Raw genomic sequence first — 18,818 nt, forward strand, 5'->3', positions numbered from 1 at the left:
TTATAAGAATATGCTTATCTTCTACCTAATTAACCTGCTCCATTTCCCATATCTCTCAATATTGGTGACAAACTAATTATCTCTCTATAGTGCTGTCAGCCTCAAATGTACTAGTCACCAAAAATCCACATCTCCCTTGGTAAAACTTTGTGATTCCTCACCATTTCTTGAAATAACTTTCGCCTTATTTCAATTCTAAAACTAAACAACCTCATATCCAGAGACTATGTGCCCTAGTTCTAAATACTCTCACCAGAGGAAAGCAGGAAGTAACATCTACCCTCCTCTGGCTCCTAAGCAAGTTGTTTATTTCTTTCCAAGTGAACAGTCATGATCAGAAAATTCACCCATTTGGGTTAAGTTCTACAAGGCAGGCTTTCTCCTAGATTTGACAGTAATTGTGTTCTTTTAAGACAAATGTCTGCCACAATAATACAGTTGAGAAAGAGAAAAACAGAAGAGAAATTACATTAAAATATTATTCACAGTAATATGTAATTAAATCCAACCTGGGTCAGCCCTTGTTGCCCTGCCTGTAATTTAGGCACAGCAGTAATAAATTTTGTCGGTGTTCCAGTTCCCGATGTCATTACTTTTGTGGTGATGATTGTAATTGGCGATTTCATGCCAGCAGTCCCTGTGGCACCTTAAAATAATGACAATAAACAGTATCATTAAAATTACTTAATGCACTCTCAGGATTAAATTTTGACTGACCTGACCAGTTCAATTCACAGAAAAACACTAGGAATTATGCTCCTACACTAATTTGACAAACCTCAACAAGCGGGAGCAAGTTCAGGAATCCGAGGTGTTAAGGAACTTGGGAGTCCTAGCACAGGTTGAAGTTAACCCTGTAGGTTAACTTGCAGGCTGAGTCATTAATAAGGATGGCAAATGCAATTCTAGTATTTGTTTTAAGAGGACTAAATATAAAAGCAAGGATGTAATGCTGAGGCTTTATATCGCATTGATCAGACCACATATACAGATACATTTGGGGCATTGCAAAACTTTTAGATTGGCACATGGATGATAGAAAAATGAGGGCGATGTGGGAGGGAAAGTCAGCACAACATCATGGCTGAATGGACATTGTGGTGCTATACAATGACTAATTAGCCTGCAATTCCTGCATTTTGTTTCCTCTCCTTCACTGAATTGGTTATATTTCAGCTTTTTACCCCTCATCCATTTTGACTTCCGTAGAATCCAAGGAATTTTGGCAAATAACAACCACAGCATCTAGCATATCTGTAGTTACTCTCTTGAAGATTGTAGAAGAAAGGGCATCAGGGCTAAGGGACTTGTCAGCCTTTAGCCCAGTTAGTTTGCTCAGTTCGATTTCCTTTAGTGACAGAGATTGCTTCCTTTTTATGGGGTCTTGTTATCATTATTAAGATGTTCTTAGTGTGTTCCACCTTTAATTATAGAGGAGGTGTAAGGGGCCAAGAGACTTACTGCCCCTCCTACGTTCTTGTGTTCAATTCATAAAACAACCTTTAATAAAACAATTGACTCAGCTATTACTGTGAGCCTGAGAGGCCAAGGCCATGGACCAGAAGCAGCCTGTCCAGGGATTGGGGCCTTTCTACGTGTGTGTGAGGGGCGGGGTGGATCGGTAGAAGGGAAAGGGACTTGTTTTGCTGTTGATGATTTGTTCTGTTGTGTCTGTGTTGTTCTGCTGAACATTGTGGGCATGCTACATCGGCACTGGAATGTGTGGGGACACTTGCAGCCTGCCCCCAGCACAGCCTTGGCTGTGTTGGTTGTTAACACAAGAAAGATAATTCTCTGTATGCTTCAATGTAGTTGTGACAAATCTGAATCTCAACTGAAACACCGTGTCACGTATTAGGAAAGGAAATAGTAAACACAAGAGTCAGTCCTGAAGAAGGGTCTCAGCCTGAAACGTCAACTGGTTATTCATTTCCATAGATGTTGCCTAACCTACTGAGTTCCTCCAGTATCTTGTGTGCGCTATTCAGGAATGGAAATAAGTTACCTGGGGAACTAGGTGACTTGACAATTGTTATTTTTGGATTGTGTAAAGAGGGACAAGCAAAACAAATTCAAAGAAGTGAACACCAGATACACTCTACCAAAGTGTACTTATATAAAAATATATTAAAATTATTTTATATTAAAATAAACGAGTATCTCTCACTCTGCCATACCTGTGGCACTAGGCTGTGAAATAAGTGCAGACATAGGGATAGTTTTGAGAATGGTGGTTGTTGGTTTAGAAGAGGCAGGTGACATGTTGCCAAGGCTCACAAGTGTCTGCTTAAGGCCCACGTTGCCTGCCTGGGAGGTGGTGATAATGGTAGCAGGTTTTCCATCTGCTGAAGTCACAAGCTTTAATATGGTGGCCCCTGGAGGCAGTTGACCTTTAGTCTGTTGAATTAAACAAAAGTAGAGACAAGCCATGAGAAAAGTGGATTCAATATTATAAAGCAACTTGTAGGCTGGTCCCATAGTCTTCATCACAAATGCAAACAGCAGAACTGCAAGGATAACTGACTCTGTATGATAAATTGGAATAATGAGATGGTTGTAGATAAACGGAACAATTTGCAAATTACAATTTTATTTGTTACAGCATATAGGTGTTAACATAAAGCCGCAAATTATTATGTATAATTGCCTGGGACGTGCTGCCTGAGGCAGTGGTGACTGCAAGAGGCTCTAAGATAGGCAAATAAATGTGCAGGAAATGGAAGGATATCGATACTGTGAAGATAGGAGGGATTAGTTTAGTTGGGCATTTGAATAGTAATTTAATCAGTTCAGCACAACATTGTGGACTGAAGGGTCTGATCCTGTTCTATGCTCATTTTGAATGTATATTTTAGACTAGGTTTAATTTGAGATTAATTTGAATCTAAACGAGTTACAAATCTAGTTTTTCCCCAACCTCAGGAGCAAGAGACTTAAAAATAATTTCCCCAAGGATTCTTCAACAGGTTTGAGTGGCTCCCAGAGGAATTATAAGTAGACCTATCACCTGCCAGCTTGTACTCCTTCCCTTCATTCCACTTTCTTACTCTTGCTTCTTCTGTCTTCCTTTCCAGTCCTGCCTCAAAACACCAACCGTTTATTCCTCTCCATAAATGCTGCATGACCTGCTGAGTTCTCCAGCATTTTCTGGGTGTTGCTCTGGATTTCCAGCATCTGCAGAATCTCTTGCATTTAAACTAACATTTAAGGCAATTGAATGCACAGAATTAGGCTATTTGCTGCAAAGGCAAGTGTCTACTTTTGCAAACACCGTTCTTTAAAACCGCACAGTTCTCAGTTTAGGTGGGACATTGCTCCCATATCCCCAAACCAATAACAAAGATCCAATGTACTTAAACACGAGGAAATCTACAAATGCTGGAAATTCAAGCATCCTGACAAAGGGTCTCGGCCCGAAATGTCGACAGTGCTTCTCCCTATAGATGCTGCCTGGCCTGCTGTGTTCCACCAGCATTTTGTGTGTGTTGATCCAATGTACTTAACCAACAAGCTGCTGGGCTGGAATTAATTAAATGAGCTTTCAAAGGCAATAAAAAGGTAACTTTCACTAAGTTATAGTCATTATTAACAAGCAGCGTTCACATTTTGTACCAATAATTGCAGGTTTTCTTTTTCAGTAAAGGTACTTCAAGGAAGAACACAGAGAAACAAATGGTGAGAGACAAACCCCTCAATTGTGAAGCTAGTGAAATTTGCCAACCTGGAAGATCTGTGTAAGTGGCCCAGTAGAGCCTGTGCCGGAGATGGTGGCCTGTTGCCCTGGTTTCGCTTGTAGGGTTAGCACTTTGCCTAGGTTTGAAATCTACGACAATAAAGAGTGAAAATTTACAATTCAAGTAAAACAATTGGAAGATTACAACAGTACTTTTACAATCCAAGAGAAAAAGACATTTATTTACATCTAGAACACATCAGACTTCATTTACCTTCATAGTTAATAATGCCAACTGTTTTTCAACCTCCTTTGATAGGCCAAGATAAATTATTAAAGACTTTAAATTTTTTGCCCATTTTAAAGAATATTTTCTTATTAAAGATTAGTTTTATCTGTCACAGTCCTCCCTGTGACTATGTGTGTTTTGTCCAGGTACTCTGGCTTCCTGCCACATCCCAAAGACATATTGATTAGTATGTTAATTGATCACATGGGCATAATTGGGCCTGAAGGACCCGTTACCGAGTTGTATACAAACTTCATACAGGCAGTGGCTAGAAATGAACCCCAATTAGTGAAAGCTGGCACCATAAAGTCATGTGCTAGATGCTACAAATAGGGCCACTCATGAGTTTAACACATTTCTTGTGTAGATACATGCAATTAAAGATGGAAGCTTTGCAAATACACAATGTTATTTCAATTTAGAAAATAAAGAATATGTTAAGAGGAGACCCAATGATCAGTATCAACACTGAAGTAAGCATGCCTTTGACTTCTAAAGGCTTTTGAAAACTTTAAAAACAGCCTGTGTAAAAATTTGAAATCAAAATGCAAGATAATTGAATTCCTCTGATTAGAAGTCAGCAATGGTTACAATCTCAGAGTCACTCTCCTTACCAGCGTGCTTCCTCCTGCCATGGTAATGGGACTCTTAACCAACGTAATTGTTTTGGTGACCCCTCCCACCACGGTGGTGACCACCTGAGTCTGCTGGGTGACAGTGACGGTGCCAGATTTGTGCACTGTAATAATGGGTCTTGCTGGAGCAGTGGTGGTGGCAGTATGAGTTGGAGTCACTAACTGAGCAGCAGCAGTCTTTAACATTGAGGTTGCTGGGGCATTGACCTAGAAAGCAAACACAAATTCACATCAGGGTAAGTGAAAGGACTTCCGGGAAGCAAGTCATGCCTGCACCATACGAGGCAACAACCTAAAGATTTTTGATATAAAATCCTACCACGTGCCAAATCTACTCCTCCAGGTTTTGGGGACAGTCTCACACTAAGAAAAAATCTTACAAATCCAAGTGCGCACTTGAATTCATTGCACCTACCCCATGAATTGTGATCTATGTTGCAGTTTAATAGTGATTTATGGAAGCAGAGGTGGAAAAGTGTGTAAGAAATGCAAGAAAATGTTACAGCTCTGGTTAAACCACATTTGGAATGTTGTGTTGAGTTCTGGTTGCCTCATTATATTAGGAAGGATGTGGAAGCCTTAGCGGGTGCAGAGGAAATTTACTAGCATGTGGCCTGGATTAATGAGCATGTCCTATGAGGACAGGCTGAGCAAGCTAGGACGAAGGAGGATGAAAAGTGACTTGATAGAGGCTCACAAGAAACATAGATAGACTAGACAGCCTATTGGCTTAGCATTTTTTTTCCAGGACAGAAATGGCTAGTGCCAAAGGACATCCATTTAAGTTAAGTAGAGGAAAAGTTTCGGGGAGATGTCACAGGAATTTTATGGTGATTAGAGGAATGTTTTGAGGGGATATTAGAAGAAGTTTCTCTTTACTCAGAAGAGTGGTAAGTACATGGAATGCACTGATAAGAATAGTACCAGAGTCAGTTACATTAGGAACATTTAAGAGACTCTTAGATGGGCAAATAAATGGTAGAAAAATAAGACCATAAGACATAGGAACAGAATTAGGCTAACTGGCTCATCAAGTTTACCCTACCATTCTATCATGGCTGATTTCTTATCCCTCTCAACCTCATTCTCCTGCCTTCTCCCTGTAACAACACCCTGACTAATCAAAAACCTATCATCCTCCGCTTTAAATAAACCCAATGACTTGGCCTCCACAGTCACCACAGTTTCACCACCATCTGGCTAAAGAAATTCACCATCAACTCTGGACCTCACTCTATTCTGAGGGCCCCCCCCTCTGGTCCTAGACCCCCCACTATGGGAAACATCTCCACGTCCACTCTATCTAGGCCTTTCTATATTCATTGGTTTCAATGAGATTCCCCCCCTCTCAACTGGATGGCTATATGAGAGAGAAGGGCAAGACTGATAATGGAGTGGGTTAAAAGATCGACACGAAGGGCTTTTCGTGTCGTATGCTCTATGCAAAATGGAAAAGGTTACAAGAATATGGAAGTGCCTCAGAAAGTTTTACAAGGCGAGAGGCTAATTGTGCAGGTTTGTGTGTAGCAGAATTCATTTAACCTCGCAGCTGTAACTTCAAAAAAACACACACAAAATGCTGGAGGAACTCAGCAGGTCAGGCAGCATCTATGGAAATGAATAAACAGTTGAACTTTCGGGACAAGACACTTCATCAGGACTGAAAAGGAAGGAGGAAGACAGCAGAATAAAATGGTGGGAAGAGGGGAAGGAAGAAAGCTAGACAATGTGAAGCCAGCTGGGTGGGAAAGATCAAGGGCTGAAGAAGAAGGAATTGGTAGGAGAGGAGAACCAGACCACAGGAGAAAGGGAAGGGGGGGGGGGGGGGGAACCAGGGGTAGTGACAGGCATGTGAGAAGAAGTAAGAGGGAAAAATTGTTTCACCAGAAGGAGAAATCAATATTCATGCTATCAGGTTGGAGGCTATACCCAGATAGAATAAAAAGTGATGCTCCTCTACCCTCTTTCTGATCTCATACCTTATGGTCTTTATATTTTCCAGGTGCTCTCCTACACTGTAAACAAAGAAATTAGAACAGATGACTTGTGCCTAGATGTGTCCAAACTTAATGGTCCTATCATGATGCTTAAGTACCACCATCTAAAAGGCAATCAGCTTTGGGAACATGATGCTGTATTAAGTGCTGTCTTTATGAAAAAAGGAAGGTTAAATTAGTTTTTCAAGGAATTAAAAAATTTGCTGCACATTTGATAAGTACATGGAGCTTAGAAAAATAGAGGGCTATGGGTAACCCTAGGTAATTTCTAAGGTAAGGACATGTTCGGCACAGCTTTGTGGGCCTAAGGGCCTGTATTGTGTTGTAGGTTTTCTATGTTTCTATGTCTTGTCGGTGAGAGGAACCAGTATAAGGAATGTGAATCATCCCACTTCTTTCTGCTTTTCAGTGGAAGAGTTCTTGACTAAAACAATTGCATTTCCACCGTCTCTTCACAGAAATTACATACCATGACTGATGGAGTGGCCACTTTCACAGTAGTTGGCAAAGTACTGGCCCCAGGTGTTACTGCCACTGTTTTCACCATGGTTGTGCCAGGGTGGATTCCAACTGAGGTAACTGCTGTGCTTGACGGGATTTTCTGAGTGGCGGCAGCGGCAGCAGCCAGAGCTGCCATTCCACTCATCTGTGGGCTAGAGGTAAGTGGCTGAGGGAAAGGAGAGAAAAAACATTACCAAAAGCAACAAGAATGGGATCACACATAAACCTTCAATGCAATACTAATATTGTCCTTCATCGACAATACATTTTCAAGAGCCTATAAGTAGGCAAAGGAGCCCACTGTTTCTAGATATATTTTAAAAATTGACAATGCAAAAATGTTCCAAATTCAATTAAACATTAGTTTATTAGTAGAGATTCTGATTCCCATTATCTTAAACAAAGCAATTGAATGAACAACATGGCTGTGCAGAGAGAGACTGTTTCATCTTGGGTTGTGAAGATGAAGTTTATTGAACAGGACAGTGGAACACAGTCCAGGCCCTTTGGCCAACAGTGTTTTGTCAACCATCACAATCATCTCCTCCTCCTTTCCTCCTACACAGCCCATAACCCTCCATTTCTCTTACATCCAAGTGCCTATATTAAAGTCTCTATTGTATCAGCCTCTCAGCACCCCCAGCAGTGAGTGACCCCCATTGTCTCTGCATACAAAATCCCACTTGACCATCTCCACCAAACCTTCCTCCACTTGCCTTAAACGAATGCCCTCTGGTGTTGGCCACTGCATGGGTAAAGGTGCTGGCCGCCCACTCTATCTATGCCTCTCAATCTTAAAACACCTCTATCAAATCACCTCTCATCCTCATTTGTTCCTAACAGAAAACCCTAACTCACTTAACCCATCCTCATAAGACGTGCTTCTCCAATTCGGTCAACATCCTGCTAAATCTCCTCTGCACCCTCTCTGAACCTTCCACATCCTTCTTACAATGAAGTGACCAGAGCTGAACATCATACTCCAAGTGTGGTCTAACCACAGCTTTACTGAGCTGTAACATTACCGAGCAGTTCTTGAACAGAACCCCCTTGACTAATGAAGGCCAACACACTGTACACCTACATAACCACCCTATATCTGTCAACGGCTGGCTCACAACCTTCTAAACCTGACCAATCCATGTATCCAGTATTTAGTTCCCTCCCGAGCTACATTCATAGGATAGTAATCACTAGTGGGAATGCTGCTTTCTTCCTTTCTTTTCCCTGACACAGAAGCATTGTGCGAGTGTTGGGAATCTGCTGAGTACATACAGTGGGTGAAGTCAGGGAATGATGTCAATCTTTATGAATGCACGAATGACAACCCTCACCACCCAAGACAAGCCCTCTTGCATTACTAGCATCAGAGAGGAGGTACAGGAGCCTCAAGGCACACACTCAATGATTCAAAAACAGCTTCTTCTCCTCCAATATCAGATTTCTGAATGATCTTCTCCTCATACCCTTGAGGGGCAGAGCTAAGATGCCACCAGAGGGTGGCTTCTTCGATCCCATCTGCAAAAGTAGTTTATTTCCATTTCAAGGTGGAGGGGGTTTTGTCGGAGTCCGTGATCTACAGCTGCACCCAAACTGCGGTTCTTTACGGTGATGGTTCCCGCTTCCGTAGCTTACTGACCGGGGCGTTTTTCGATATCCCCAGGACGTAGTCTGGAAGATGCATGCCTCTGGGATAAGGCCCTGTGGATGAGCTGATTCCATGCCGGCGTTGCCGACTGAGGTGTTGCGGGAGACACGGAACATCGTAAACAGTGGATCAGTTGTCAGAGGCTGTACTTGAGCAATCATTCTCTTAATGGTGGGGAGAGTTTGCTGCCTATTCTTGAGGTGGAGAACTCAAAATAAATGCAATGAAGCAGATCATTGGATTAATTAGTTGTCGCTATCAGTGAGTTCTTTCATCTTGTTGGTCTCTCCTCTCGCTGTAAAGAAGGAGCGCAACTCTCTGTCCCTTGTTAGGGGGAGAGAGAGAGAGCTGGTGGCATGTCGATTTGTCGGGTGAATAATTAGTTTTCGTTGTACTGCAGATCACGGTCTCTCTTTGGGGGCTTTGCTGTTGCTTGCTTGGTGGGTGGTGGGTGCTGATGTTTCCTACTGAAATAAGTGGGGGACGGAGGAGGGTTGATGCTTTGCTGCTGCTTGTGAGTGGGAAGGAGAGAGGGGGCTTTGGGCTTCTAACATTTTATTGTCATTCATTCTTTGGGGTTTTCTTCTGATTTGTGGATGTCTGCATAGAGTACGAATTTCAGTCTGTACACTGTATACATTCTCTGATATTAAATGGAATCATTGAACCTTACTATCAATCTCCACCTTAATTGTAACTCAGTAATTTTTAAAAATGCATTCACTATATTGCTGCTACATAACAATAAATTTCCTGACAGTGATAATAAACATGATTCTGAAGCACAACAGACATTGAAATGCCAACAAAAATATTTATCTGACACGGTACACATACTAACGTTGATACAGTTTGTTTCTTGAACAGTAAGTGTGACAGTTAAACATTTGTCTCACCTCACTGGCTTTGCTTATGCTGTGGCAGCTGTATTGCATTTCCTAAAGCGTTTCATTATGCTGCATGCACTGATACCCAGGGAAGTTTGACAAAAGAATTGAGGGCATTGAGACAATCAATTTTAAGCCACAGGATGTAAGAATCCACCTGCGCATGCAGTGCTCCACAAAAACCACAAAGAAGCAAAAACTTACAGTCCCTGCTGTGGTCTGTGCTGGTCTCACCATACGAATATTCAGTGGAAGTGTTGCTACAGTGATGGGTGCTTTAACCTGAGGTGCAACTTGCCGTTGTACAGTGACGAGGGGTGTGGTTGAAGCTACTGATGTGACTACTGCTGGGCTTGCTGCTGTCCTAATCATTGTGGTGCCTGCATTAAGAAGAGGTTGATTAAATAGTACTCTAAAGAAACCATTGAACCAAAAGATATGCATTTTCTACATCACTGCACATTCTATACAATCAACTGCTAATTAAATAGTTTTGAAGTGCAGTCTGTTACACTATCGCAAAAATGGCAACTAATATGCAAGCAACCATTTTCCAACATGGCTAATTTATTATCCCTCTCAACCCCATTCTCTTGGCTTCTCCGTGTAACCTTTGGTGCCCTAAACAATCAAGAACCTATTAACCTCTGCTTTAAATAGCCAATGACTTGGCCTCAACAACCATCTGTGGCAATGAATTCCACAGATTCACTGCCCTCTGGCTAAAGACATTCCTCCTGATTTCTGATCTGAAAGGATATCTGTCTATTCTAAGGCTGTGCCCTCCAGTCCTAGACTCTCCCACTATAGGAAACATCCTTTACACTCTATTTAGGCCTTTCAATATTTGCTAGGTTTCACTGTTGGTGTTGGTGAAGGATATTGGCCAACACCCCAGGGGGATCTCCCCTGATTTTCTTTGAAATAACCTTCTAACCATTAATCCTACCTCAGAGTAGAGGGATCTCAGTTTAACATCTCAGCTGAGGACAAAGTCACAGTGCAGCAATCTGTAAAAATGACTCTGGAACTGTCAGCCTAATTTCACCCTGCCTTACTGGATAACAATACACTTCCCACATTATACTGCATCTGCCCGTTTGCTGGACTTGACTTAACTGTCTTGAAGCCTCACTGCATATTTCCCAACTTTCATCTGACAACCCCACTATTTAAGGGCAAAACTAATCTCCTCCCCTGTCTGTAGCCTCCAATATAGTTGACCATCTGCTCCTAGTATGGTCTCATCACAATCACCTGGTACTCTCTTATCTAAAAGCAAAGAAGATCTGCAGATGGCACAAAATCCACAAGAACAGACAGAAACGTTTGAAGTCCCCAGGATGTTAGGCAGCTTTTCCGGAGTGAAACAGAGTTGGCTTCAGGTTGGTGATTGCATTAGAATACATATTACCAGAATTCTGATTAAAGGTCATTACTGTAAAATGTTATGTTTCTCTCCACTGACTTTTAGTATTTGTTTTATTTACATAACCTGAGAATTATTTGTAATAACTTACCCTATTACATAACTTCCAGAAATTCCCAAAAATATCTTTAAACTCCTCCCACACAACACATGTACTCTGAAACTGAACTCCAAGTGCTTTCTCAGCACTCTCTTGATCTTTGTTTTATTTGTCAGATTAACACACACATAGTACTGGAAGAACTCAGCGGGTCAGGCAGCATCTATCGAGGGGAATTGATGTTTCAGACCAAGAACCTTCATCAGAAGTCCTGTTTATTCTTCTCCATGGACCTGCTGAGTTCCTCCAACATTCTCAAGTTCAAGTTGAATGGTTCACAGCCAAGTAAAACAGTGCTCCCCCAGGGCCAAGGTGCAAATCACAGTACTAACAGTCATACACAGCACAAGGCACATATAATTATGATAGTAGTAAAACATACCGTTACAAAAAACATAAAATACAGCCGAACTCTGAGTGTCATGGCCTGTAGATTGGTGATGCATGGGATGCTGTCCTGGGGCCACAACTGCAAGAACAAGCAGCAGTTCCCCATCTCGCACCAGTGCATCTGCAAATTCAATCCAGCTTATCTTTCACCGAGTGAACACGAGAGGGCAGCACCTATGGGAGGGACCAGCCCAAAACTTAGCATGGATGCCTGCTACACCACACTATCCTCCAGCGTCTCTTCCCCTGGGCAGCTGCGCCTGGTCTGCGAGTGTTGCTCTTGATTTCAAGCATCTGAAGAATCTCATGTTCATTAATTGTCAAATTGCTTCCCCAATAACTAACATTACTTAAGCGGAGGCTTCTTTTTACTAAACTCTGCTCTTTTGCATTTTGGTAAGTTAAACCAGGCAATGGCTTGCATTGTAAATGGTAGAACTTGGAGTGTATTGTAGAACAGAGAGACCCAAAGGTGCAGGGACATAATTCCCTGAAAGTGTTGAGGTGGCAAAAATGGCATCTGGCACCCTTGCTTCGTTAGGGCATTGAATACAAGAGTTGGGATGTCACATTACAGCTGTCTAAGATGTTGGTGAGACTACACTTCAGAGTTCTGTGTTCAGTTCTCGTCACCTTCACTCAAGGAAAGATGTCATTAAATTGGAAAGGGTGCAGAAAAGGGTCAAAAAGATGTAACCAGGACTGGTAGGGCTCAAGAGGCTGAGACTTTACTTTTGTGGAGTACAAGTGGTTGAGAGGTGACTTTACAAAGAGATAAAGCCTAAATAAGGTGAAAGGTTACAGTCTTTCCCCTGGGTTAGGGAGTCTAAAACTAGAGGCTATTGGTTTAGGGTGAAATGAGAGAATTTTAAATGGATCCGAGGGTCAACCTTTTTAACAGAGAAGATGGTGGGGGTATGGACTGAGTTGCCAGAGGAACCTGTGGAGGTAGGTACGATTATAAAGCTTACAAGACATTTGGACAAATACATGGATTGAAATGATATACAGACCCTTCGTTTAATGGTCTTGGTCCATGGCATAAAAAAAAGTTGGGGACCCCCTGGCCTAGAGGGATATTGTCCAAACACAGGCAAATGGGACAACCTCAAACTGACACCTTGGTTGCCACGGACGAGTTGAGTTAAAGGGCTGGTTTCTGTCAACTATGAACCCAGGATAGCAAATTTTATCCCTTTTCCTGACATCTGCCAGTCATATGCAGATTCCTAGGATATAGGCTTGAAAGTCAAACCTGTGATCAGAGAATCATAGAGTCAATACCCAGAGGTCAGCAATATCCAAAGATGAAGGTCAAATGCTTGAGAGTCTGAGAGCGTGGAGTCAAGGACTAGAGGCAGCCTGACCTGGGGTTGGAGGACTGTGTGTGTGTGTGTGTGTGTGTGTGTGTGTGTGTGTGTGTGTGTGTGTGTGTGTGTGTGTGTGTGTGTGTGTGTGTGTGTGTGTGTGTGTGTGTGTGTGTGTGTGTGTGTGTGTGTGTGTGTGTGTGTGTGTGTGTGTGTGTGTGTGTGTGTGTGTGTGTGTGTGTGTGTGTGTGTGAAGTGGTAAAGGGGCTTGATTTACTGTTGTAACCTTGTTTCAATGTGTTTTTCTGCTGAACATTCTGGGCATGTTATGTTGTTGCCGGAATGTGTGGCAAAACGTGCAGGATGCCCCCAATACATCCTTAGGTTGTGTTGGTTGTTAGAGCAAACAATGCATTTCACTGTATGTTTTGATGTACATGTGATAAATAAATCTAAATTATTTTTCAACCATCAATATTTTATCTGACTACACACCCAAACCGCCATTAACTTCATGAAGTTATCATTACCATGAAATTTACTGCAATTTCCTGGTGGTCACCCAATTTAATTCTACTTCCCATTCCGACATGTCAGTCCATGGCCTCCTCTACTTCTATGATGAGGCCACTCGCAGGCTGGAAGAGCCACACCTCATTTTCCATCTGTGGGTAGCCTCCAACCTGATGGCATAAACATTAACTTCTCTAACATTTCCCCTTCTGGCTCCCCTCTTGCCTTTTCTCTTCTCCTCACCTGCTCATCATCTTCCTCTGGTACCCCTCCTCTTTCCCTTGCTTCCATGGTTCACTCTCCTCTCCTATCAGACTCCTTCTTCAGCCCTTTACCTCTTCCACCTATCCCCTGCCGGCTTCTCACTTCACTTCCTTCCCCCACCTACCCGCCTATCACCTGTCCACTTGTACTCCTCCCCCTGACCCCACCTTCTAACTCTGGCTTCTTTTCCCTTCTTGTCCAGCCCCTGATGAAGGGTTTTGGTCTAAAACATTGACTGTTTATTCCCCTCCATATACACCGCCCAACCTGCTGAGTTCCTGTAGTATTTTGTGTGTTGCTCTTACAGAATATCTTGTGTTTATGGTTTGCTGCAACTCATCGTTCATAAAAAATCTTTTCACATCAGCTGAGGGCAACTCGCACAGTAACGACAGCATACATGTCCTTACGCCAGGAAATTTTGTGCAATAAATATATTAAACAAGGCACCCGTTAATCATTTTTCTATCCAGAATTATAGGAATAGGTTCTTTACCTGGTGTGCGTGGAGTGGCTACGGCAGCAGGAATCCTGAGTACAGCTGGTGACGTTACAGCAGGAGTTAGGGGGGCAGTCTGCGTTCCCGGCGTGGCAGCAGCCTGCGTAACAATGCGGATTCCTGACTGAGCTGGTGAGGACGAAGCTGGAGCAGTGGCTGCAGGAGCAGGACTGCTGGATGGCCGGATGGCCGAGTTTGTCAAAGGGGTCACAGCGGCAGCAGTGGTTGCTGGCACATCGTACTTCTGGAGCTGAAGCAAGTAACTGTCGGCTGTGGGTACTGCTCCCCAACTGACCTCTAGGGAGTTGGTGCTTGCTCGAACCAGCTGAACTTTGCCAGGAGCAGGTGGCTTTTCTATTAGAAAGGAAAAGAGGAAACACAATTTTCATTAATATAAATGGCAATGGAAAGTACATGTGGGGAAAATGGTGGTACCTTTAGGGTAATTTGACCCAGATAGCCACTGCTTTCTCACCATGAATGATTCCAGAACTTTATCCTTCACTCTGTTGCTGAAAACTTGGTTCAAGAGCAAATAAGCAATGAACATTGCCTGGCAATGAGCTTTACCCCAGGATTTACCACATTGCTTCATTTTTTATCTATTTCATACTTGCTTAATGCAACTACCTTTGAGTGGCGCAGTACAGGAGGAAATCATTTCATTAAATGAGCTCAAACAGCACTAGCTACTTTGTTCTGTTCCTCTGCCTTTGTTCTTTTACAGTGAGGTAATTCCAAGCACTTAATCGCTGTTAAGGTGTGTGGCAGTGGAGTGTAATGGTTAGCATAATGCTTTACAGAGCCAGTAATTGTATGACCAGGGTTCAATTCCCGCCACTGTCTATAAGAAGTTTGTATGTTCATGCTTGGGTTTCCTCTGGATGCTCTGGTTTCCTCCCATTTTCTAATGTTTAGTATGGGTAAGTAAGTTGTGGGCACGCATGTTGGCACAGGAAGCATGGTGACTCTTGCTGGTTGTCCCCAGCATGTCCTCAGACCATGTTTGTCATTGATGCAAACAGCATATTTCATTGCATGTTTTGATGTACTTGTGACTAATAAAACTAATCTCTTTAATAGTGCTGATGTACAGGGCCATCTTTAGATCTAAGTCCATAGCTCCCTGAAAGTGGCTACACAGGTTGATAGGGTGATAAAGAGGCATACTGCATGCTTGTGTTTACTAGTCAAGGCACTGAGTTCAAGGGTTGGGAAGTTAAATGACAACTTTATAATACTCCGGTTAGGCCACATCTGAGGTTTTGCATTCAGTTCTGGTTTCCGCTTTATAGGAAGTATGTGAAGACCTTGGAGAGTGTGCAAAAGAGGTTTACCAGGATGCTGGCTAGATTACAGCGCAAGAGGAGAGGTTGAACAAACTTGAGCTGTTTTTCCTGAGTGTCAGAGGCTGAGGGAAGACATGATAGATTACAAGATTATGGAGAGGCAGCCAGTACCATTTTCCCCCAGGATCAAAACATCTATTACTAGAGCACGTGCATTTGGTTAAAAGGAGATGTTTTTGTACAGGTGGGTGCCTGTAAAGTGTAGTCAGAAGTGGTAGTAGATAAAACATTTAAAATGCTCTTGGATGAATGTATAGAGTATGTTAAAATGTGGACATTATACAGGCAGCAGGGGTTAGTTTGGTTAGGCAAATTACTGGTTTAATTAGTTCAGCAGAACATTGTGGGCTGAAGGGCCTGTTCCTGTGTTGTACTTTTCTAAGTTCTATGTTTTATGTTCTAAATATTACTCATTTCAACCAACTTTTCTGATTAGGTTTGCTGTTTCTCCTAATGTCCCCTTTCCACTTTTGCTCAAACACATTCCCTGACCAATTATAGCTTTGCTCTAAAACAAGAGAAAATGGCAGATGCTAGAAATCTGAGCAACACACACAAAATGCTGGAAGAACTCAGCAAGCCAGACAGCATCTACAGAGGGGAATAAACAGTTGACGTATTGGGTCATCAGGACCTGATAAATGCTGCCTGACCTGCTGAGTTCCTCCAGCACTGTGTGATTGTGTGTGTTGAATAGTGAAAAGGCAACTGTTCAAAGGATGCATATTGGCATATTGGGAGCAATCCACGAAAATACCCCCTTGCCTTTTTATCCCCCCAACTCATTGAACTTTGAATAGTACAGGCTCTTCGGCCCTCGATGTTGTGTGGTAGTAATGTGAAGAAGGCCTTAACTGTACCTGAATCTAGCATTCAGAAATGGTCTGGTAAACGATAGGTAACATTCTCGCACAAAAGCAGATGACAATAACCACCTAACAACCAAAGGCATTACTCACCAGGTTCCCCAATTAACATCCTAGCAGTTATAATGACTGTAAACTCAATACTGCCAGCTACATAATGAATGAGCTACTGGACCAGGTCACTGGCTGGATATCCTTCTCATTTCCAAACACACCACTGCCTTCTCACCCTCTAACAAAGAGGGACAGAATACCTTCCTCTTGCCTGGATAACTGCAGGTCCAACACTCAAGAACACTTGATACCATCTAGGACAAATTAAGCCTGCTTACTGGTACACCATCACCATTTTAAACTTGCAATGTCTGTGAGTAGGTGAGAAGGTGGGAAAGGGACTTGTTTTCCTATTGTTGTTGTTGCTGCTGCTTGTACTTTTCTGCTGGACCTTGTGGGCATGCTACGTGTGGCGACATTTGCGGGCTGCCCCCCCCCCCCCGGCACACCTGCAGGTTGTTAACACAAAAGACGCATTTCACTGTATGTTTCAATGTACATGTGATAATAAGTAAATCAAAATCATTCACTCGCATCAGAATACTGCTGCTGCAGAGTTTGCCATCTAAAGAAAGATTAGCTTTATTTGTCACATACAGTAAAATGAATCATTTGCTTCAACGATCGAAGGATGTGCTTCGGACAGTCCACAAGTGTCACCATGCTTCCAAAGCCACAACTCACTAAACTCTAACTGGTGTGTCTTTGGACTATGGAAGGAAACAGGAGCACCCGGAGGAAACCCAGTGATCACGGGGAGAACGCACAAACTTCTCACAGACAGCGACGGGAACTGAACACCAATAACCAGCACTGTAAATCTTCATACCACTGCTACATTATCATGCCACCCAACTTATGATACTATCTAATTGTAAAAACCCCTAATCAGCACCTACCTGTTTCAAGATACCACAAGTCTTTACAACAGACTTGATTGTTCCAAGCTTTCCGGTAGCCATCTCGACCACTCCACACATACAGACGTGTGTTTATTGAGACTGAGCAGTGACCAGCTCTGGCACGAGGGATGTTATCCTCAAATGATTCCGTTGAGATCTGAGTCCAAGTCATTGTTTCTAGTTTGAAAGAGTAGAGGAAATAATAGGTGAAAGGCACACTGGTACACAAACAGAACTCTGCTTTGAAGAACACTCATTTATATTCACAAATCTAATTCTGACCAAATCCTTAAGTTGCTGTGCAAGTTGATAGGTTGGTTAAAAAAAAGGAGCGGGCCTTCATTTGTTCAGGGGTTGAGTTCAAGAGCCACGATGTAATGCTGCAGCTCTATAAAACTCTATGATTAAACTACACTTGGAGTATTGTGTTCCATTTCTGGTTGCCCTCATTTATAGGAAGGATGTGGAAGATTTAGAGAGGGTGCAGAGATTTTCCAGGATATTGCCTGGATTATCATCTGCCCTGGGTCCAGCACATAAGCGTCATTACAAAGAAAGCCGAGAAGCACCTCTACTTTCTTGGAAGTTTGCAAAGAATGACATGTCATCTAAAACTCTGACAAGCTTCAATAGATATGTGGTGGAGAATGTATTTACTAGCTACACCACAGCCTGATATGGAAACACCAAAGACCTTGAATGGAAAAGTCTACAAAAAGTAGTGGATACAGCCCAGTCTATCACACATAAAGACCTCCCCACCACTGAGCCCATTTACATGGAGCACTGCCTCAAGGAAACAGCATCCACTATCAAGGACTCCCACCACCAGGTACAGGAACAATCATTACCCCTCAACCATCAGGCTCTTGAACCAGAGGGGATAACTCCTCTCAACTTCACTTGTCCCTTCACTGAACTGTTCCCACAACCTATAGACTCACTTTCAAAGATTATTCACCTCATGTTCTTGATATTTAGTGATTATTTATTTATTAGCATTCTTTCTTTTCTTTTTGTATTTGCATATTTTGTTTTCTTTTGCACATTGTTTGTTTGTCTGTGCTGTTGGGGGTGGTCTTTCATTGATTTTATTGTACTTCTTGCATCTACCTTGAATGCCCATAAGTAAATGAATCTCAGGGTTGTGTATGGTGACATATATGTACTTTGATAATAAATTTACTTTGAACTTTGGATTATGGGGGCATGTCTTATGATGTTAGGCTGAGTGAGCTAGGGCCTTTCTCTTTGAAGCGAAGAAGGATGACAGCAGAGTTTTAATAGAGGTGTAAAAGATGATAAAAGGCAAAGATAATCACTGACTTTTTCCCACGGTGGAAATGGCTAATATGAAGGGCCAGAATTGGAAGAAAGTATACTGGTATGTCAGTATAGAGTGAAACATGTTGCTAGGGATGGTGGTAGAGGTAGATACTGGGTGGAGCGTAGGAGGATGATGGTGCCTAACTGCGACTCCTTTGCTTGTATCTTCGGAAATAGCTCTATTTCTAT

At 42.5% G+C, this 18,818-nt stretch overlaps 1 protein-coding gene across 3 annotated transcripts in view; it reads right to left on the reverse strand.

The window, feature by feature from the left end:
* LOC140741701 (host cell factor 1-like) overlaps positions 1-18,818 on the reverse strand; it is a 126,309-nt gene that overhangs the window by 76,191 nt on the left and 31,300 nt on the right. For all 3 annotated transcript variants that reach the window (XM_073071990.1, XM_073071991.1, XM_073071989.1), the window contains exons 7-14: positions 17,301-17,480; positions 14,130-14,486; positions 9,835-10,010; positions 7,064-7,261; positions 4,577-4,804; positions 3,722-3,823; positions 2,178-2,397; positions 510-646 (exon numbers count right to left, since the gene is read on the reverse strand). In XM_073071990.1, the coding sequence (XP_072928091.1) occupies positions 510-646; positions 2,178-2,397; positions 3,722-3,823; positions 4,577-4,804; positions 7,064-7,261; positions 9,835-10,010; positions 14,130-14,486; positions 17,301-17,480 (1,598 nt within the window). The remainder of the gene's footprint in view (positions 1-509; positions 647-2,177; positions 2,398-3,721; positions 3,824-4,576; positions 4,805-7,063; positions 7,262-9,834; positions 10,011-14,129; positions 14,487-17,300; positions 17,481-18,818) is intronic.

Source organism: Hemitrygon akajei, chromosome 19 (assembly GCF_048418815.1).
Source record: "Hemitrygon akajei chromosome 19, sHemAka1.3, whole genome shotgun sequence".
Taxonomy (NCBI): domain Eukaryota; kingdom Metazoa; phylum Chordata; class Chondrichthyes; order Myliobatiformes; family Dasyatidae; genus Hemitrygon; species Hemitrygon akajei.